Source organism: Salmo trutta, chromosome 2 (assembly GCF_901001165.1).
Source record: "Salmo trutta chromosome 2, fSalTru1.1, whole genome shotgun sequence".
Taxonomy (NCBI): domain Eukaryota; kingdom Metazoa; phylum Chordata; class Actinopteri; order Salmoniformes; family Salmonidae; genus Salmo; species Salmo trutta.
In genome coordinates this window covers 74,270,119-74,292,618 of record NC_042958.1, presented here as the reverse complement: position 1 = coordinate 74,292,618, position 22,500 = coordinate 74,270,119, and the positions used below count along the sequence as shown (strand labels likewise).

General features: G+C 41.5%; 1 protein-coding gene across 2 annotated transcripts in view; it reads left to right on the top strand.

Annotated features, from left to right (window-relative positions):
* Positions 1 to 13,945: 13,945 nt before the first annotated feature.
* LOC115162897 (phospholipid phosphatase 4-like) overlaps positions 13,946 to 22,500 on the top strand; it is a 136,275-nt gene continuing 127,720 nt past the window's right edge. For both annotated transcript variants that reach the window (XM_029714412.1, XM_029714404.1), the window contains exon 1: positions 13,946 to 14,228. In XM_029714412.1, the coding sequence (XP_029570272.1) occupies positions 14,140 to 14,228 (89 nt within the window). In that variant the 5' untranslated portion in view covers positions 13,946 to 14,139. The remainder of the gene's footprint in view (positions 14,229 to 22,500) is intronic.

The following is a 22,500-nucleotide window of genomic DNA, read 5'->3' as shown; positions in this document are numbered from 1 at the left end:
AAACATCGGCAAAAAGGCATATTTAAGTTTTTACCAGCAGCACAGTTACAGTCACCATAGCTCTGGTTAACAGAAAAACAGCCTAACCAGCTCTTCTAGGGTGAGTAAAATGGTCAGAGTGGTCTCTTTTGTGTCTGGAAGTAGCTAGCAAGCTAGCCAACGTTAGCTTGGGTGCTTGATTGCCGTTGTAAGGCCAGAATGCTCAAATCAACCCTACAACGTGAGAGTGAAACAGTCTAAATTTACAAACTGACTCTCTGAGAATGCTCTGAATTTATGAGCATCACTTTGTACAGCACCATATTTTCCGTTCCAGCCTTCGTTACATCCTTTGTTTTTCATGGAATGGAAACACCATAATATTAATCAAATTAATTAAGCAAGTACCAGTCAAAAGTTTGGACACACGTACTCATTCCAGGATTTTTCTTTATTTTTTTACTATTTTCTATATTGTAGACATCATAACTATGAAATAATACATATGGAATCAGTTAAGAACAAATTGTTATTTAAGGACAGCCTACTCATTCCTCCCCATCGGGGAATTGAACCCTGGTCTCCCGCGTACCCTCCCCGTCTCAGGTAATGCCAAAATGGAAGACAATCAAATGCTTCTCAAAGATGCTCTCTGGTGGTCAAACTAACACTAACTCGCCCCCCAAAAAATTGCTGACATTTAAATGACGTGCCACAGAATGCTACAGCGGCACTCAATGTGTGCCGCAGTATGACGCAACTTTTAACCTGTTATGGCTAGGGGGCAGTATTTTCACGGCTGGATAAAAAACGTACCCGATTTAATCTGATTATTAGTCCTGCCCAGAAACTGGAATATGCATATAATTATTAGCTTTGGAGAGAAAACACTCCAAAGTTTCTGAAACTGTTTGAATGGTGTCTGTGAGTATAACAGAACTCCTATGGCAGGCAAAAACCTGAGATGCTTCTGTTCAGGAAGTACCCTGTCTGAACATTTCTTGCCCTTCTTTATTATCTCTATCGTTTACAAAGGATCTCTGCTCTTACGTGACACTTCACACGTCTCCAATGAGGTCTCATAGCCCGGGAAAAACAGGAATGACGTAATTCAAAGCCCTGGCTGAAACAAAGGAGAGCAAAAGCTAAGTGGTCACTCAATGGACTAAGCCTTAGGCGCGTGACACGCCCCGCCCCCGGCTTTCGGTTTTTTCCTCAGTTTACAGACAGGCAGATTCCCGGTCGGAATATTATCGCTTCTCTACGAGATAAATTGCATAAATATTGGTTTTAAACAGCGGTTGACATGCTTCGAAGTACGGTAATGGAATATTTAGAATTTTTTTGTCATATTTTGCGTCATGCTCGTGGCCGAGATTTAGCGTGGGATAGTGTCTAGAACGCACGAACAAAACGTCGCTGTTTGGATATAACGATGGATTATTTGGGACCAAACCTACATTTGTTATTGAAGTAGAAGTCCTGGCAGTGTATTCTGATGAAGAACAAGCAAGGTAAGAACATTTTTCTTATAGGAAATGTGATTTTGGTGAAGGCTAAACTTGCAGGGTGTCTAAATAGCTAGCCCTGTAACGCCGGGCTATGTACTTACATTATTGCAAAATGTGCTTCATCCGAAAAGCTATTTTAAAATCGGACATATCGAGTGCATAGAGGAGTTCTGTATCTATAATTCTTAAAATAATTGTTATGCTTTTTGTGAACGTTTATCGTGAGTAATTTAGTAAAATCACCGGAAGTGTTCGGTGGGAATGCTAGTTCTGAACGTCACATGCTAATGTAAAAAGCTGGTTTTTGATATAAATATGAACTTGATTGAACAGACATGCATGTATTGTATAACACAATGTCCTAGGTGTGTCATCTGATGAAGATCATCAAAGGTTAGTGCTGCATTTAGCTATGGTTTGGGTTTATGTGACATGATATGCTAGCTTGAAAAATGGCTGTGTGATTATTTCTGGCTGGGTACTCTGCTGACATAATCTAATGTTTTGCTTTCGTTGTAAAGCCTTTTTGAAATCGGACAGTTTGGTTAGATAAAGGAGAGTCTTGTCTTTAAATAGCTGTAAAATAGTCATATGTTTGAAAAGTGTAAGTTTTCGGATTTAGAGGAGTTTGAATTTCGCGCTCCGCCCATCATTGGATATTGGAGCAATCGTTCCGCTAGCGGAACGTGTAGATGTAAGAGGAAGGAGGAACCAATCATGGGTGGCAGATTGTGGTAAATTGCATCATTCTGACAACAATGGTTGACACTTAAATAATGTGCCATAGAATCCTGTGGCACCCCGCAAGCTGTGAACCAGTGTAGTCCTCAAGTCAGATTCAAGAGAGCCCCCAGTCTTCTGTGGTAATGGAGCTGACAAGTGTTCTGTCCATGAGTGGGTTGATCTGATGACAACATATCTGTGAAATAAGAATGTCCGTGCTGCTGACCAGTCTGATGAGATAACGAGTAGGCTGATGGGGAGAGCCAAAGATCTGGTGAAAATAACATCACGCATTGACCCATTTACTTGATATTGTATAACACCCTGACACAATTTATGCTATCCTCATGCAACACTTCAGTGACCTCTCATATTCCTGAATTCCTCTTGCAAACTTGTATAACACTCTGCCCAAGGACCACGAAAGTCCTGTTGATTACTGGGTGCGTCTGAATAAAGCAACTGACAGCAGATGAGTGTCTCCCATGCAAAGGGAGGAGAATGGAAAACTTGAACAAGGAGGTAACAAGGAGGACGCTTGCGTCCCACCCTAGTCAACAGTCAGTGGAATCGCGTGGCGCGAAATACAAATACCTCAAAAATGCTATAACTTCAATTTCTCAAACATATGACTATTTTACACCATTTTAAAGACAAGACTCTCGTTAATCTAACCACATTGTCCGATTTCAAAAAGGCTTTACAGCGAAAGCAAAACATTAGATTATGTCAGGAGAGTACCCTGCCAAAAATAATCACACAGCCATTTTCAAAGCAAGCATATATGTCACAAAAACCAAAACCACAGCTAAATGCAGCACTAACCTTTAATGATCTTCATCAGATGACACTCCTAGGACATTATGTTATAAAATACATGCATGTTTTGATCAATCAAGTTCATATTTATATCAAAAACCAGCTTTTTACATTAGCAGAACTAGCATACCCACAACAAACTTTCGGTGAATTTACTAAATTAGTCACGATAAACGTTCACAAAATACATAACAATTATTTTAAGAATTATAGATACAGAACTCCTTTATGCAATTTTAAAATAGCTTTTCGGCGAAAGCACATTTTGCAATATGCTGAGTAGATAGCTCGGCCATCACAGGCTAGCTAATTTGACACCCACCAAGTTTGGTGCTCACTAAACTCATAATTACTATTAGAAAAATTGGATTACCTTTGCTGTTCTTCGTCAGAATGCACTCCCAGGACTTCTACTTCAACAACAAATGTTGTTTTGGTTCGAAATAATCCATAGCTATATTCAAATACCTCCGTTTTGTTCGTGCGTTCAGGTCACTATCGGAAGGGTAATGCGCGAGCGCATTTCGTGACAAAAAAATTCAAAATATTCCATTACCGTACTTCGAAGCATGTCAAACGCTGTTTAAAACCTCTTACATCTACACGTTCCGCTAGCGGAACGATTGCTCCAATATCCAATGATGGGCGGGGCGCGAAATTCAAACTCCTCTAAATCCGAAAACTTACACTTTTCAAACATATGACTATTTTACAGCTATTTAAAGACAAGACTCTCCTTTATCTAACCAAACTGTCCGATTTCAAAAAGGCTTTACAGCGAAAGCAAAACATTAGATTATGTCAGCAGAGTACCCAGCCAGAAATAATCACACAGACATTTTTCAAGCTAGCATATCATGTCACATAAACCCAAACCATAGCTAAATGCAGCACTAACCTTTGATGATCTTCATCAGATGACACACCTAGGACATTGTGTTATACAATACATGCATGTCTGTTCAATCAAGTTCATATTTATATCAAAACCAGCTTTTTACATTAGCATGTGACGTTCAGAACTAGCATTCCCACCGAACACTTCCGGTGATTTTACTAAATTACTCACGATAAACGTTCACAAAAAGCATAACAATTATTTTAAGAATTATAGATACAGAACTCCTCTATGCACTCGATATGTCCGATTTTAAAATAGCTTTTCGGATGAAGCACATTTTGCAATAATCTAAGTACATAGCCCGGCGTTACAGGGCTAGCTATTTAGACACCCTGCAAGTTTAGCCTTCACCAAAATCACATTTCCTATAAGAAAAATGTTCTTACCTTGCTTGTTCTTCATCAGAATACACTGCCAGGACTTCTACTTCAATAACAAATGTAGGTTTGGTCCCAAATAATCCATCGTTATATCCAAACAGCGACGTTTTGTTCGTGCTTTCTAGACACTATCCCAACGCTAAATCTCGGCCACGAGCATGACGCAAAATATGACAAAAAATGTCTAAATATTCCATTACCGTACTTCGAAGCATGTCAACCGCTGTTTAAAACCAATATTTATGCAATTTATCTCGTAGAGAAGCGATAATATTCCGACCGGGAATCTGCCTGTCTGTAAACTGAGGAAAAAACCGAAAGCCGGGGGCGGGGCGTGTCACGCGCCTAAGGCTTAGTCCATTGAGTGACCACTTAGCTTATGCTCTCCTTTGTTTCAGCCAGGGCTTTGAATTACGTCATTCCTGTTTTTCCCGGGCTATGAGACCTCATTGGAGACGTGTGAAGTGTCACGTAAGAGCAGAGATCCTTTGTAAACGATAGAGATAATAAAGAAGGGCAAGAAATGTTCAGACAGGGTACTTCCTGAACAGAAGCATCTCAGGTTTTTGCCTGCCATAGGAGTTCTGTTATACTCACAGACACCATTCAAACAGTTTCAGAAACTTTGGAGTGTTTTCTCTCCAAAGCTAATAATTATATGCATATTCCAGTTTCTGGGCAGGACTAATAATCAGATTAAATCGGGTACGTTTTTTATCCAGCCGTGAAAATACTGCCCCCTAGCCATAACAGGTTAAAATCAATTTTTATGCTATTTTTCTCATAAAATAGTGATAATATATTCCAACTGGGCGACGTTGTATTCATTCAAAGGCTGAAAGAAAAAAATTGAGAATTCTCATGAATGCGCATCTCCAGTGTCACTGTCCCCAGTCTGACACTCACAAAATCTCCTGCTGTTCTTCGCCCAGAGACAGGAGACACGTCATTCCACTTTCTGGCACCTTCTGAGAACCAATGGAAGCCTTAGAAAATGTCACGTTACAGTGGAGATGCTGTATTTTCGATAGAGATGCAACAGAAGGATAACAAATTGTCAGACAGGGCACTTCCTGCATGGAATCTTCTCAGGTTTTGGCCTGCTATATGAGTTCTGTTATACTCACAGACACCATTCAAACAGTTTTAGAAGCTTTAGAGTGTTTTCTATCCAAATCTACTAGTTATATGCCGATTCTCGTTTCTGGGCAAGTGTAGTAACCAGTTTAAATCGGGTAAAAAAAAATATCCGGCTGTGCAAATACTGCCCCCTAGCCCCAACAGATTAACAGCTAAACTGAAGGAGGTGCAGGAGAGAATTGATGAATATCACAGAGAGCTGAAATCCAGGCCCAGTAATCACTCATTCGACATGCCGTTGCAGTGGTGAGTAACCGCTCATTCAGTCAGAGAATGCCTCAATGCAAAGCAGTATGGATAGAATGGCAGACATGATGAGTATTGTCCTGAATAGCCTGTCTCCTATTAAACATGCTCTTGTCACTTACACCCAGGATAGGCCTCACCAACAGCAGAAAAGTAGGTTCACAGGGTGAAGAGCATGTGACATATGTAATGAGAATTCCCACTCCATCACTGCACACTGCCAAATGACCCGCCTCTGTTTCAGCTGTCATAAGCCAGGCCATATGAGAGTCCAGTGCCCTACTTGCCACAGTTCGTCACCACCACAGCCTCTCCCTTTTCCAGTTAGGGAAACTAGACAGCCTACATTTCAAAAGGGGAAGTGTGGGCTCTAATGAAAATCCCTCAGTGACAACAGTCAGTGTATGAAGCAGTCAGTGAAGGTTTTCCCAGTCATTCTCAAGTCATAGTTCAGAACACACAGCGTTCAAATGGCAGTGATAGTTTGTTTTATACCCCAGTTGTTGTTAATGGGTGTATTACAGTGAAGGCTATGTTAGATACAGGCTCTATGGCGTGTACTGTGAGTGAAGCTGTGGAGAAGAGCTCATTGATGCTGGCTCCTTGGACTGTAATGTACAGCAGAATAAATATGTAATTTTAGTTGGGTGTGGAGGGAAGAGAGTATATCCAAAGAGCATGTGTGATTTACAGCTTGAAGTTTATGGATGACTGTGCTCATGCTGGTTGTTTCTGGTCAAGTGGATGAACTCATCATTGAAACAAATATCTCACTTACAGATTCAAGGAGTCAGGCAAAAACTGGGTGCCAGGAAACCCTGATGGGGTGCGGGGTGACGTTCTTGCAATGCTCACTGGTGTCCACCGGTGAAAAGCTGACGAGGTGCCTGACATCATCGGGACTGTGAAGCGCAATCAAGCCATCACCCTGTTACCTGGCTATGAACACCTGGTCTGGGGTAAACTCCCTGAGAAGTCACGTGGACCCCCAGGCTGTACTGCGATGGTCGAACCCACCAAGTCTGGCTCCATCTGTCAAAATATCCTGGTTGGCCATGTCGTAACTCCATTGTGGGTGGATGGATGGGTCCCTATGAAGGTCATAAACTCCATGACAAGCCCATAACAATGTGGAGAAATGAATAGCTAGCTGATGTGTATCCATTTAAAGCTCTGGAGGATGTGTGAAGTCCAACAGCCAACATGTCTCCTCTATCAAATCAAAGTTTCAAGTCAAATCAAAGTTTATTTGTCAGGTGTGCCGAATACAACAGGTGTAGACCTTACAGTGAAATGCTTGCTTACAGGCTCTAACTAATAGTGCAAAGAAAAAGGTGTGTGTGTGTGTGTGTGTGTGTATGTGTGTGTGTGTGTGTGTGTGTGTAGGTAAGTAAAGAAATAAAACAACAGTAAAAAGACATTTGAAAATAAGAGTAGCAAGGCTATATACAGACACCGGTTAGACAGGCTTATTGAGGTAATATGTACATGTAGGTATGGTTAAAGTGACTATGCATATATGATGAACAAAGAGTAGCAGTAGCGTAACAGAGGGGTTGGCGGGTGGTGGGACACAACACAGATAGCCCGGTTAGCCAATGTGCGGGAGCACTGGTTGGTCGGGCCAATTGAGGTAGTACAGTGGGTGGAAAAAGTATTTGATATCCTGCTGATTTTGTACGTTTGCCCACTGACAAAGAAATGATCAATCTATAATTTTAATGGTAGGTTTATTTGAACAATGAGAGACAGAAAAAGAACAAAAAATCCAGAAAAACGCATGTCAAAAATGTTATAAAATCATTTGCATTTTAATGAGGAAAATAAGTATTTGACCCCCTCTCAATCAGAAAGATTTCTGGCTCCCAGGTGTCTTTTATACAGGTAACGAGCTGAGATTAGGAGCACACTCTTAAAGGGAGTGTTCCTAATCTCAGCTTGTTACCTGTATGAAAGACACCTGTCCACAGAAGCAATCAATCTATCAGATTCCAAACTCTCCACCATGGCCAAGACCAAAGAGCTTTCCAAGGATGTCAGGGACAAGATTGTAGACCTACACAAGGCTGGAATGGGCTACAAGACCATCGCCAAGCAGCTTGGAGAGAAGGTGACAACAGTTGATGCAATTATTCGCAAATGGAAGAAACACAAAAGAACTGTCAATATCCCTCGGCCTGGGGCTCCATGCAAGATCTCACCTCGTGGAGTTGCAATGATCATGAGAACGGTGAGGAATCAGCCCAGAACTACACGGGAGGATCTTGTCAATGAGCTGGGACCATAGTCAACAAGAAAACAAAAGTTTGCCAATGAACATCTGGATGATTCAGTGGACAACTGGGTGAAAGTGTTGTGGACAGATGAGACCAAAATGGATCTTTGGCATCAACCCAACTCGCCATGTTTGGAGGAGGAGGAATGCTGCCTATGACCCCAAGAACACCATCCCCACCGTCAAACATGGAGGTGGAAACATTATGCTTTGGGGGTGTTTTTCTGATAAGGGGACAGGACAACTTCACCGCATCAAAGGGACAATGGACGGGGCCATGTACCGTCAAATCTTGGGTGAGAACCTCCTTCCCTCAGCCAGGGCTTTGAAAATGGGTCGTGGATGGGTATTCCAGCATGACAATGACCCAAAACACACGGCCAAGGCAACAAAGGAGTGGCTCAAGAAGAAGCACATTAAGTGGCCTAGCCAGTCTCCAGACCTTAATCCCATAGAAAATCTGTGGAGGGAGCTGAAGGTTCGAGTTGCCAAACGCCTCGAAACCTTAATTAATGACTTAGAGAAGATCTGCAAAGAGGAGTGGGACAAAATCCCTCCTGAGATGTCTGCAAACCTGGTGGCCAACTACAAGAAACGTCTGGCCTCTGTGATTGCCAACAAGGGTTTTGCCACCAAGTACTAAGTCATGTTTTGTAGAGGGGTCAAATACTTATTTCCCTCATTGAAATGCAAATCATTTTATAACATTTTTGACATGTGTTTTTCTGGATTTGTTTGTTGTTATTCTGTCTCTCACTGTTCAAATAAACCTACCATTAAAATTGTAGACTGATTATTTCTTTGTCAGTGGGCAAACGTACAAAATCAGCAGGGGATCAAATACTTTTTTCCCTCACTGTATGTACATGAATGTATAGTTAAAGTGACTATGCATATGATAAACAGAGAGTAGCAGCAGCGTAAAAGAGGGGTTGGGGGTGCACACAATGCAAATAGTCCGGGTAACCATTTGGTTACCTGTTCAGGAGTCATATGGCTTGGGGGTAAAAACTGTTGAGAAGCCGTTTTGTCCTAGACTTGGCACTCCGGTACTGCTTGCCATGCGGCAGTAGAGAGAACAGTCTATGACTGGGGTGGGTGGGGTCTTTGACAGGCAGCTTTGCCTCCAGTGATATACTGGGCCGTACGCACTACCCTCTGAAGTGCCTTACGGTCGGAGGCTGAGCAATTTCCGTACCAGGCAGTGATGCAACCAGTCAGGATGCTCTCGATGTTGCAGCTGTAGAACCTTTTGAGGACCTCAGTACCTATGCCAAATCTTTTTAGTTTCCTGAGGTGGAATAGGCTTTGTCGTGCACTCTTCATGACTGTCTTGGTGTGTTTGGACCATTCTAGTTTGTTGTTGATGTGGACACCAAGGAACTTGAAGCTCTCAACCTGCTCCACTACAGCCCCATCGATGAGAATGGGAGCGTCCTCGGTGCTCCTTTTCCTGTAGTCCACAATCAACTCCTTAGTCTTGGCTACGTTGAGGGATAGGTTGTTATTCTGGCTGTCTCGTCATTGTCGGTGATCAGGCCTACCACTGCTGTGTCGTCTGAAAACGTATTGATGGTGTTGGAGTCGTGTCTGGCCATGCAGTCGTGGGTGAACAGGGACTACAGGAGGGGACTGAGCACGCACCCCTGGGGAGCTCCAGCGTTGAGGATCAGTGTGGCAGATGTGTTGCTACCTACCCTCACAACCTGGGGGTGGCCCGTCAGGAAGTCGAGGATCCAGTTGCAGAGGGAGGTGTTAAGTCCCAGGTTCCTTAGCTTAGTGATGATTCCTTTTGTCCAGGTGGGAAAGGGCAGTGTGGAGTGCAATAGAGATTGCATCATCTGTGGATCTGTTTGGGTGGTATGCAAATTGGAGTGGGTCTAGGGTTTCTGGGATAATGGTGTTGATGTGAGCCATTACCAGCCTTTCAAAGCACTTCATGGCTACGGACATGAACGCTATGGGTCTGTAGTCATTTAGGCAGGTTGTCTTTGTGTTCTTGGGCACAGGGACTATGGTGGTCTACTTGAAACATGTTGGTATTACAGAGTCAATCAGGGACATGTTGAGAATGTCATTGAAGACACCTGCCAGTTGGTCAGCACATGCCCGGAGCACATGTCCTGGTAATCCGTATGGAACAGCAGCCTTGTGTATGTTGACTTACACACGTCGGCTACGGAGAGCGTGATCACACAGTCGTCCAGAACAGCTGATGCTCTCATGCATGCCTCAGTGTTGCATCATCTGGTAGGCTCGTGTGGTAGGCTCGTGTCACTGGGCAGCTCGCGGCTGTGCTTCCCTTAGTAGTCTGTAATAGTTTGCAAGCCCTGCCACATCCAACGAGCATCGGAGCCGGTGTAGTATGATTCAATCTTAGCCCTGTATTGACGCTTTGCCTGTTTGATGGTTCGTCGCAGGGCATAGCGGGATTTCTTGTAAGCTTCCGGGTTAGAGTCCCGCACCTTGAAAGCGGTAGCTCTACCCTTTAGCTCAGTGCGAATGTTTCCTGTAATCCATGGCTTCTGTTTGGGGTTTGCCCGTACAGTCACTGTGGGGACGACGTCCTCGATGCACTTATTGATAAAGCCAGTGACTGATGTAATGTATTCCTAAATGTCATCGGAAGAATCCCGGAACATGTTCCAGTCTGTGATCGCAAAACAGTCCTGTAGTTTAGCATCTGCTTCATCTGAGCACTTTTTTACAGACCGAGTCACTGGTGCTTCCTGCTTTAATTTTTGCTTGTAAGCAGGAATCAGGAGGATAGAGTTGTGGTTGGATTTACCAAATGGAGGGCGAGGGAGAGCTTTGTGCGCGTCTCTGTGTGTGGAGTACAGGTGAATTTTATCTAGAATTTTTTTATCTAGACTTTTTTCCCTTTGGTTACACATTTAACATGTTGATAGAACTGATTTAAGTTTCCCTGAATTAAAATCTCCGGCCACTAGGAGCGCTGCCTCTGGGTGAGTGGTTTCCTGTTTGCTTATTTACTTATACAGCTGACTAAGTGCGGTCTTAGTGCCAGCATCTGTTTGTGGTGGTAAATAAACAGCCACGAAAAGTATAGCTGAGAACTCTAGGCAAGTAGTGTGGCCTGCAATTTATCACAATATACTCTACTTCAGGGGAGCAAAATCTAGAGACTTCCGTAGATTTCGTGCACCAGCTGTTTTTTACAAATATGCACAGACCGCCCCCCCTCGTCTTACCGGAGTGTGCTGTTCTATCCTGCCGGTGCAGCGTATATCCCGCTAGCTGAATATCCATGTCGTCATTCAGCCATGATTCCGTGAAACATAGGATATTACAGTTTTTGATGTCCCGTTGGTAGGATATTCTTGATCGTACCTCGTCTAATTTATTATCCAATGATTGCACGTTGGCGAGTAATATTGACGGTAACGGCAGCTTTCCTACTCGCCTTCTGCGGGTCCTGACAAGGCATCCGGCCTCTGCAACAGCCCAAATGGTGAATCTCTTCAGGGATCAGAACTTCCTGTCTCTACTCTGTTATCTCAACGACCTGATGATCTTTGCTACAGCTGAACAGGAAGCTATGCAACGCCTGGAGATGGTCATTGGGTGGCTTCGTGTGCATAACCTGAAACTTGCACCTAAGAAGTGTCATCTCCTCCAATGCTTAGTCCACTTCCTTGGCCATGTGTTGACAGCAATGGTGTGTCCATGGATCCAGCTAAGTTTGAGGCCATTGCTAACGTAAAGAAAGCAGACCTAATGTTTCCTGATAGCCAGACTTTCCTTGGATTAGTGATATGGTATCAACGCTTTATCCCAAACTGTTCCACTACTGCTAGGCAGTGTTGTGTTCGAGACCAATTCAAGACCAAGACCGGAGCAAATCGAGTCCAAGTCAAGACCAAGACTGGGAGAGGGACAAAGGGTCTGAGACCAGAAAAATATGACTCCAATTCAAGACATTTCTGTGTTCATATTTCAGAAGAACATATAGATTAAAACATTCAGAACTGGCACATCTGGTGCAGTCCATGAGGAGGAGTTGAAATGCAGTACTTAATGCAGCTGGTGGCCACACCAGATGCTGACTGTTACTTTGATTTTGACCTTTGTTCAGGGACACATTATTCCATTTCTGTCTCACATGTCTGTGGAACTTGTTCAGTTTATGTCTCAGTTGTTGAATTTTGTTATGTTCATACAAATATTTACACATGTTAAGTTTGCTGAAAATAAACGCAGTTGAAATTGAGAGGACGTTTCTTTTTTTGCTGAGTTCATATCTCTTCTGCTGCTTCCATATTTTTGAGGTAGTATTCTGTAACGTAGACACAGGGAGTGTGGAAGGAGGTGCAGTATGAGTTTAATGAAAACGAACAAAAAACGAATACAAAATAAGAGAAGCGTCTAACAAGGAAAACATAAACAATACTACCTGATGACTGAAAGAACAGAATGCTAGATAATATGGTAAGTAATCAAGGTAGTAATGAAGTCCAGGTGTGACTGATGATGGGGTGCAGGTGTACGTAATAATGATTGCCAGGTGTGCGTAATGATGGGTCGCAAGGACCGGTGTTTAGTAGATTGGTGATGTTGAGCGCCGGAGGGGGCGAGCAGGAGTAGACGTAACAGTGATCCTGATTTAGTCCCCTGCAGTAAAAAGTTAACTTCTTGTTGAAAGTTATTCTTGAAATGGGAGAAGCTAACAAATTAGCAACAACATCCTCTTCGATAACACCTGCTGCAGCCATTGCAAACTAGCCTACAACAGAGGATCAGCTGCCTCCAATTAGAGATCAACCCAAACAATCCCAACATAGAAATAAAAAAACTAGAACTTAAACATATAAATAGAAAACATAGAACAATCCAAAACACACCATGTCATGCCCTGACCTACTCTACTATAGAAAATTACATCTTACTAGGATCAGGATGTGACATCATGTAGGTAGGGGTAAAGTGACATTGATAAAAAGCAGCGAGTATGAGCAGCATAAAAAAATGGTCTGCATTAACCCGGCTAACCTTAAATTAAATCATTTTTGCCAATTTTGACTTTGTGGCTGTGGAATCTGACTTTGTGGGTGTGTTATGTAGGGGAAACCAAAACATGCGCAGAAGCTTCGGGACATTTAGTCAGGGAAAACCTTAAATGGTTGAGAATTTTGCCATGTCCTTTCGCCCTGTCGTCACTGCCAGTTTGGAAGCCTTTGACAAGGCCTCTAAAAGTGTAAGTCAAATAAAACACCAAATATTCATTAATATGCTGTAATGTGTAAACACTTTACCTAGCAGCCAACCTGCTTGTACCAATCCCATGCAATCACAGTAAAATACTTTGAAATACAGGCCCCTCCCCTCAATGAATTTCATTCATTCATTCCATTTATGGTAGCATTAAAACAAATGTTACAGTATAATACAGTAGATTTTACGGTATTGTACTATGTGTCATTATACAGTACTTGCTTTGATACCGAATTTATATTAAAGTATGTATACTGTAATATGAAATAAATAATTTTACTTGCCACTGAGCTGCCTGTAAGTTACAGTCAAATTCAAGGCAACCCCTTTACAGTGTAGCCGCCTTGGTTATCCGATAAACCAGTTTAAAAAGTCACCAGCTCCTTCTGGTAGAGTGAGAGTATGAGAAACAGAGGGAGAAAAAGGGGTAGAGAGAGAGTTCACGTGTTCGCTCAACTCCCCACATGCACTTTGTGCCACTCAGCATCATATCCCTGCTCACGTTCTTCCTCCTTTATTCCCCTCGTCTCCTCCTCTCACCATCTCCCGCCTTTCAGGAGAGTCTGGCTCCCTCCCTCGATGCTCTTATATTTTTGTGCCCAACGTTCTCTCCCATCTCTCACCTAACTGGGTAATTGATGGAACGGAGAAAGGAGACTTTCATGCAATAAAGTAGGAGTTTTCATCAGATGAGGTGCAATAAGGAGAATTATCTTGCGACATCAGACAGTGGAGCCTCAGCGGCAAAGAGAGGAGGGGAGGGAAGATACTGTTTCAGGTGATTGAGTCGCGACAGATGTGCACGACGACTGGTTCCCGAAACGCCAGACACCGAAGAAGTCCCAGTCAAAAGGTGGATTATTTTATAGACTGAGCACAGAGAATTGACCAGTCCTGCTTGTCAATTCTACCTGCCAGATTGTCTCAAGCATCATGAATATGTCACCCCCAGACCTGAGGAAAAATGTACGAGAGCTGGCATTAGAGATTGGCATACGAGTTCTTCTTTTCGGAGTTTTTGTGTAAGTACAACATTCATATGCAAGGAGTGCGATAGTAAAAAAATGTGTATTTGACGTCAACTCTCATTTTGATAAACAAATGCGTATTCCTCCTCAAGAAATGAATCTATTGAGTAGTCTTACTACTGCCCTCCTTCCGGAGCTCTTGAAATGGCTGAGGATACAGTAGCTATCTTTCAGTTCCACTTGAATGATCCATCGTGTTATGGATTTATGACTCAAAGTCAGTTAGGCAGGACCATACATCTAAGGCTCTATGACCAGTTCTGAGCTTTGATTTCTATTCAGTTATTATGTCCCCATTCATAATTTTAGATTTTGAGATAAGCGATGGACCATGATATGCTTCAAACATAGAAACAATGTTATTCGTCATCACATAAGTGTGGTTCGATGTAGAATGTAGTCTCATAGCTGTTACTTCATTATTAGTCCTATAATGAATTGTGGTTGACTGGGCGATTGCAATGCAAAGGCGACTTGCCGCTTGAGCATATGCCATAGTGCTGAAAGAACAGCTCCTCATCTTCCCTCATATTTTAGCACCGTGGAGAGTGCCTCTTTCCAATAGCCGGTTCCATTGACTGTTAACATGTTGCTTTAACAAGTTGATTAATTAGTTGCATTGAATTTCATCATGTTGTAACGACAAAAGGCAATTAGGCTACATTCAACCCCATTTGAGGCTGGTGTGTGTTTGTGTGTGAGAGAGAGAGATTTTCATGCATGGTAGCGCTTTTAGAGTAAATCTTTTTAAACATGTTCCCAAGGGAAGGGAGGAAACCCACATGCAACATTGAAATGAGTACTTTATTGTACTTGTCTACAGGACTCTAACCTGAATTGAAACAGCCCATCTACTCTTGTTTAGTCTTATTTGATAATTTTCTGCTTGAAATGATCCCTGTTGCCTCAGGTTTGGTCTCTTATGACTCACCTAGCAGTGTCCATCTGTCATTCAGGCAGAAATTAAATGACATCTCAGGTTTGGAGATTGTAGCCTAAGCGCTACATCTGTGTGTTGGGTCTATTATTAATCTCTGTCCTTGGGGGAGCTAGCCTTCCTCCATATCTGCATCCCAAATGGCACCCTATTCCATATTTAATCGAATTGGGCTCTAGTCAAAAGTAGTGCACTATATAGGGAATGGGGTGCCATTTGGGACATAGCCCATATGTGCTGTCATCCTGAAAACTCATGTTCATTTATAAAATCTCCAACTACCAGATTCTACAGTGATTGGGGCTATGTTAGCAACATTCAGTTGACGAAGTTTGACTACCGGTATATAATGTGGTAATGCGGTTATGCAGGCATAATTTGACAGCAGAAGTCGATGCGTATTAGCTGGGTTTTCAAGGGTCTCGGTAGAGAGCATCCTGGAGGCATACTTCTGTAACTCCTTGTTACTTGACGTGCTGTTTGTGTATTTGTGTCTGTGCATGTGTGTGCATATGTGTGATCATATGTATTTGTGTCAGAGACTGAATCATCCAACTCACTTATTGATTAAATTATTAATTGACTGTTCTTCCCGGTCGACATTATCACATGGCTTCATATATTTATCTTGGGCAACCCCTGTGGTCAAAGTCCAGACTTGTATAATTCGAAGGAATCCAATTTTACAAGCTATTCCCTCTTAGTATGAGACGGATAAGCCTAATAGACTCTCTTTTGTTACAGAGCCCCATCTGTAGTATGTCTATTTTCTGCTGAAAAAAATAAAGGCTTTCTGTTTTTCTGAGTACATCTTGATAATTCAGTTAAATCACATTCACACACAAACATGCGTACACACAAAGGATAGATGATTTAGTGGCCTCTCAGCCTGCATCTCTGTAAATGTCCCTCCATCTAGAACCTGTTTTTTAAGAGTGTAGTGAAAAAGAGTGCCATTTGGGGTGCAGGCCCCATGATAAATCACTTCAGCAACACAAGCCAGTGGGCAGTAAAAGTCCATGATTCAGTTAATAATGTATTTACTGTACGAGGGACAAGGAAAGCTGACATGCATATCGCTTACATTAGATAGGGAAAATAGTTTTTAACTTTCTTGGTCTGCTGGGGATAGTTTTTTTAACGCTATAGTTGCATTTTTGCTAATTTTGTAGCTCAAATTAGATAACTTTTACATTTGAACATGTACCAAAGGACTCAAATTAAAGGAAAATGGCTAGAATAAAACATGTACAGTACAATGAATCTTTGATCAGTGATCACAAATTGATTAAGAGGAAATGCATGCATGCTGTGTTCCTCTTGTTTTTTGAAAGTGATAGATTGCGCCAATGCATCATGAAGAGGGATTTATTGTCCACGCAAAGCATTTGTAAGAAGGACGATGACATAACATGGATAATATTACTGTTTTCTCTGGAACTGACTTGTATGTCTGTCTGTCTTTCTGGCTCAAGCCTCCAGTGTCCCTGACAAGAGCCATGTAGAGAGTGTGAGGTCTGACTGCCAGTGAAATTTGTAGATGGACTCTGTCTTGGCTACTGCCAAACAGTGATGGCCAGCAGTAATCATATCCGTACATACCTTAAGAATACCTGTGTTTCTGGGAAACCTTGTCTGTCCTGCTCTCCTTCTGGTTCAAGCCTCCAGAGTTATTCCTGACCAGAGCCTTGTGGAGAGTGTGAGGTCTTTTTACTTTATTTTATTTAACCAGGAAGTCCCATTAAGGTCAGAATACCTCTTTCCCTAGGGAGACCTTGGTCTGGGAGTGTGTCAGCCTTGTGGAGAGTGTATGAGGTCTAACTAGCAGTCGAGCTTGGCCCTTGCCTCTGACCCTGTTAGTTCCATATACACTCTTAAAAAAAACGGTTATTTGAGGAGGGATAAGGTTCTACCAAGAACTGTTTTCATCTGAAGAACCCTTTTTGGAAGACAATGGTTCTTTTATAGGCAAAGAGTTCAACCTTAGAACTGTTTTTGGAAGGCATGACTGTTTGGAAGGCAAAAAGGGTTATTTAGATGGCAAGAAGGGTTCTAGGTAGAAACCTTCTGAATCTGTATAAGCTTTGTTATCGTATATTTTGCCTGAGCATGAATGTTTACCTCAGTATTTAAACTTCCATTTCAGGAGTTTGAGAAATATGATAATTTAAAAAATAATGTTTTAAACTGTATATGAGAACATTTATGCATGTATCTGACACTCCTTATTGTTGATGTTTCAGTCTAACATCTCTAGTGTTGATTTAGGAGTTCAATTCAACACTCAGAGGTGTAAAATAACCGCTACATTAGTGTTAACTTCTATGGGCTAGGTGGGACGCTAGCATCCCACCTGCGGGACACAGCCAGTGAAATATCAGGGCGGCAAATTCAAAAACAACAAAATGTCATAATTCAACTTTCTCAAACACACAACTATTTTACACCATTTTAAAGATACTTTTCTCCTTGATGTAACCACATTGTCCGATTTCAAAAAGGCTTTACAGCGAAAGCAAAACATTAGATTATGTTAGGAGAGTACATAGACAAAAATAATCACACAGCCATTTTCCAAGCAAGGACATGTGTCAATAAAACCCAAAACACAGCTAAATGAAGCACTAACCTTTGACGATCTTCATCAAATGACACTCCTAGGACATTATGTTACAATATACATGAATGTTTTGTTCGATAAAGTTCATATTTATATCCAAAAACAGCATTTTACATTGGCGCATGATGTTCAGAAAATGTATTCCCACCAAAACATCCGATGAATGTGCACATCAGTTTACAAAAATACTCATCATAAACATTGAGAAAATATAGAACAATTATTTAAAGAATTATAGATAGACTGCCCCTGGATGCAACCGCTGTGTCAGATTTTAAAGTAGCTTTACGGAGAAAGCACATTTTTCAATATTCTGAGTACATAGCGCAGCAAACACGGCGAGCTATTCAGACACCCGCCAAGTTCGGGGCAACCTAAACTCAGAATTAGTATTAGAAATATTCTCTTACCTTTGCTGATCTTCGTCAGAATGCACTCCCAGGACTGCTACTTCCACAAGAAATGTTGTTTTTGTTCCAAATAATCCATATTTATGTCCAAATACCTCCGTTTTGTTCATGTGTACAGATCACTTATCCAAAGGCATAACGCGCGAGCGCGGAACCAGAGACGAAAAGTCAAAATGTTCCATTACCGTACTTAGAAGCATGTCAAACGCTGTTTAAAATCAATCTTTATGGTATTTTTAACGTAAAATTGCGATAATATTCCAACCGGACAATAGCGTATTCATTCAAGGAGAAAAAGAAGGAACAGCGTGCTCGCGTGACCGTGCATATCCAATCTCTTTGTTGCCAGGCAGACCACTCAGTAACTGAGCTCCTATTATCTGCCCAGTAACAGAAGAAGGCTCAAACCACTTTCTGAAGGCTTTAGACAGCCAATGGAAGCCTTAGGAAGTGCAACGTAACCCCACGGATACTGTAGTTTTGAAAGGAACTAGAAAGAAGAACTACAATTCTCAGATTCTCCACTTCCGGGTTGACTTTTTCTCAGGTTTTTTCCTGCCATATGAGTTCTGTTATACTCACAGACACCATTCAAACAGTTTTAGAAACTTCAGATAGTTTCTATCCAATTCTACTAATAATATGCATATTCTTGTTTCTGGGCCAGAGTAGTAACCTGTTTAATTTGGGTACGTTTTTCATCCGGCCGTGAAAATACTGCCCCCTAGCCCAGACAGGTTAATAACCAGAGTTGAGTGTGACTGTCATTTTTCCTTTGTGTGGTGTAAAACACTCAAAACTATCGCGTAATTATCATATTTCTCAGCAGGCTCTATTGCAGGTTGATGTTCAGAATTGTTTCAATGTCTGTTTTTGCATGCACATTGATTGGTTGCTTAAACTTATGCTACATATTTTTATAAACTAATCCAATCTGATAGTAGTTATTGTACCTCTTACTGAGATAGTTGTCCTAGTTTAGATAATTTAGGTAGTCCCATTAATCAATATTCCTAATCCCGGGTCATTCTGAATGCAGATTGTGGGTGATTAAAAGTTCCAATTGTTGGAAATTCTCACTCTGGCAATAGGACTTTCACATCACTTTGGAAGCCAGCATAATGTGATCTGCAGGCCTGATGTGGCCTGTAAACCAGGAGTTTAAGGCTGTCTGATATATGTAATGTATTGTCATAAAGAATTACATTTTAAAGGCTAGTAAGGCTGGTGGGACCATTCATCTAGGATTCTAGGAAGAACACATCAAAAGCAGTCACTTTACCCCTACCTACATGTACAAATTACCTCGACTAACCTGTACCCTCGCACATTGACTCGGTTCCGGTACCCCCTGTATAAAGCCTCATTATTGTTATTTTTTTGTCTTTTTACTTTAGTTTAAAAATATTTTCTTAATTATATTTCTTGAACTGCATTGTTGGTTAAGGGCTTGTAAATTAGCATTTCACTGTTGTATTCAGCACATGTGACAAATACAATTTTATTTGATCTACATTAATAAAAGGTTAAATAAACAGTACAAAGTAGTTATGACAGAGCTTCTGTGTACAGTAGTATCCTGCAGTGAATGGATTTTTTTATAAAATGCTACAGATGCAGAGTGATAACAAATTGTTACACTTGAGTGTATTTGTATTAGGTAGTAGTGCATTTTACATTTTTTACATTTTAGTCATTTAGCAGACGCTCTTATCCAGAGCGACTTACAGTAGTGAATGCATACATTTCATACAATTTCATTCATTTAAAAAAAAAAAAAAATTCTGTGCTGGCCCCCCGTGGGAATCGAACCCACAACCCTAGTGTTGCAAACACCATGCTCTACCAACTGAGCTACAGGGAAGTGCAAGGAGGACGATGTCCATGGATACAGGGGGAGTCAGAATAGCCCTCAAGTGTCCTTGATCTTGATGTGTGTGCTGCAATGACGTCCTCCTTGCTGGGTTTTGGGATGGGGCCATGTTGGCAGCCAACTTAAGGCCTCTTCCACAGGATTTGGGCCCCCAGTATTTGTCCATGCGTATCTGCAGGAAGTGCTCCATCAGGTCATTCCTGAATTATATATTGGCGTAGTCATGTAGCCACACAGATTGTAGCCATGTAGTGATACTGAGCACAAAAACACTCTGTCATCCAGGCTGAAACCTTCCAAAGCATTCAGACGAACTCTGTTTTCCCCTTAGCTCTATAGCTGACCAATGTTTACTACAATACCGATGATCTTTCTTCTGTACTGAAATTCCAAATACTGTACCACTTTGCAGTTGTTATGTACATCCCAGACAGCACACATACATCTCGCCAACGTCGGCCCGATGTATACATGATAGATCAAGCCGATGTAGTATGGAGAGCGTTTGCACATTGGCAAGATGTCGGCATTAGATCGCATTCACCCTTCAGCTGCTGTTGGGACGATGCATTTCAAAGCTGCATGCTGCCTGGCCGCTCTACAGACAACATAAAAAACACCTTTATTTGACTTTGATCCAACAGCAAATAATGTTTCACTACACGATTTGAATTACCCTTACCAAATTAGTGTAAACGTCGAATTTGAATGGAAACATAAGAACGATTTTTAGCTAAATTATACTGGCAATAATAAAAAACAATATGCTTTACTTGACTATAGGTGAATTTGTTTGTGGGTAAAATGAAGAGAGAAGATTCAAGTTATGTCAAGTTTATTAGGCTACTGCTATACCATCAAGTTCTTAAAAGAACTCCAGCACAGAGAAGAGAGAAACAAGGAACAGAGAAACATAAGCATCACATTTAACAAAAAGATAGCTTACGCAGAGGGTGTGCAGTTGTTTGGATAAAGATGGAAGTAAGGTTTTATTATAGGCTAAGAGCAGTGAATGTGATTAATATAGTTACAACAACAAAAAAACATTTGAGTCCAAGAACGCAGTAGACAATAGACAAAAATGATTACATTTATGTCCAAATAAATAGCAATATACCAAATGATATTGGCAAAACGGCTGTAAAGAGGCCTAGACAACTCGCACAATTAAGAATTCCTTTGAGAACTTACATTTTCCAAGCAGTCCTATGATCAAGAACGAGATGACACAGGCGCAAATTAGTAGAAAACATAAATGCGCACTTTAAACAGGCACATCAATAATCGTTTTAGACAAAGTACAATAGACAGAATTCAACATGATAAGCTGACTACAATTTCTACAGTGACTCAGGGCTCGAAGTAATAGGCATCCCGCCATGATATGATAAAAAAATATGTAATGTGCTGTTAAAATCAGACTGGGCCAGTTCTTGGACGATATATACAAAATCCATACAAACACTGTAATTAAAAAGCCACGCCCACAGGGAAGATCCAACTGATCAAAATGTTTAGCTTAAAACCTGTTTGGGATAGGGGGCAGTATTGAGAATTTTGGAAAAAATATGTTCCCATTTTTAACTGCCTCCTACACCAACTCAGAAGCTAGAATATGCATATTATTGTTCAGGTTTGGATAGAAAACACTCTGAATTTTCTAAAACTGTTTGAATGGTGTCTGTGAGTATAACAGAACTCCTATGGCAGGCAAAAACCTGACAAGGTTTCAAGCAGGAAGTACCCTGTCTGACAAGGAGTCATGCGTCTTGCATCTTTTTATTGAAAAGTAAGGATCTTAGCTGTAACGTGACAATTCCCAGGGCTCCAATAGGCTCTCAGAGCCCGCGAAATAACTGAAGGTTTACGAGGGAACCTCAGGTTGAAACAGATTATCGCCTTTTGTAAGTGGATGCTCAGAGGACCTTTGAATGATGCGCGTGCATGAGTCGCTTCTGAGGAGAAATTTTATTCGGCTGTTTAGGCTCAATGCATACTCCCGGTCGGAATATTATCACTTCTCTACGACATAAATGGCATAAAAATTGGTTTTAAACAGCGGTTGACATGCTTCGAAGTACGGTAATGGAATATTTAGACATTTTTGACACGCCAATGCGCCATGCGCGAGACCGGGAAGAAGCATTCTAGAACTCACGAACAAAACGTTGCTGTTTGGATATAACGATGGATTATTTGGGACCAAACCTACATTTGTTATTGAAGTAGAAGTCCTGGCAGTGTATTCTGATGAAGAACAAGCAAGGTAAGAACATTTTTCTTATAGGAAATGTGATTTTGGTGGAGGCTGACCTGGGTGGGTATCTAAATAGCTAGCCCTGTAATGCCGGGCTATGTACTTAGATTATTGCAAAATGTGCTTCATCCGAAAAGCTATTTTAAAATCGGACATATCGAGTGCATAG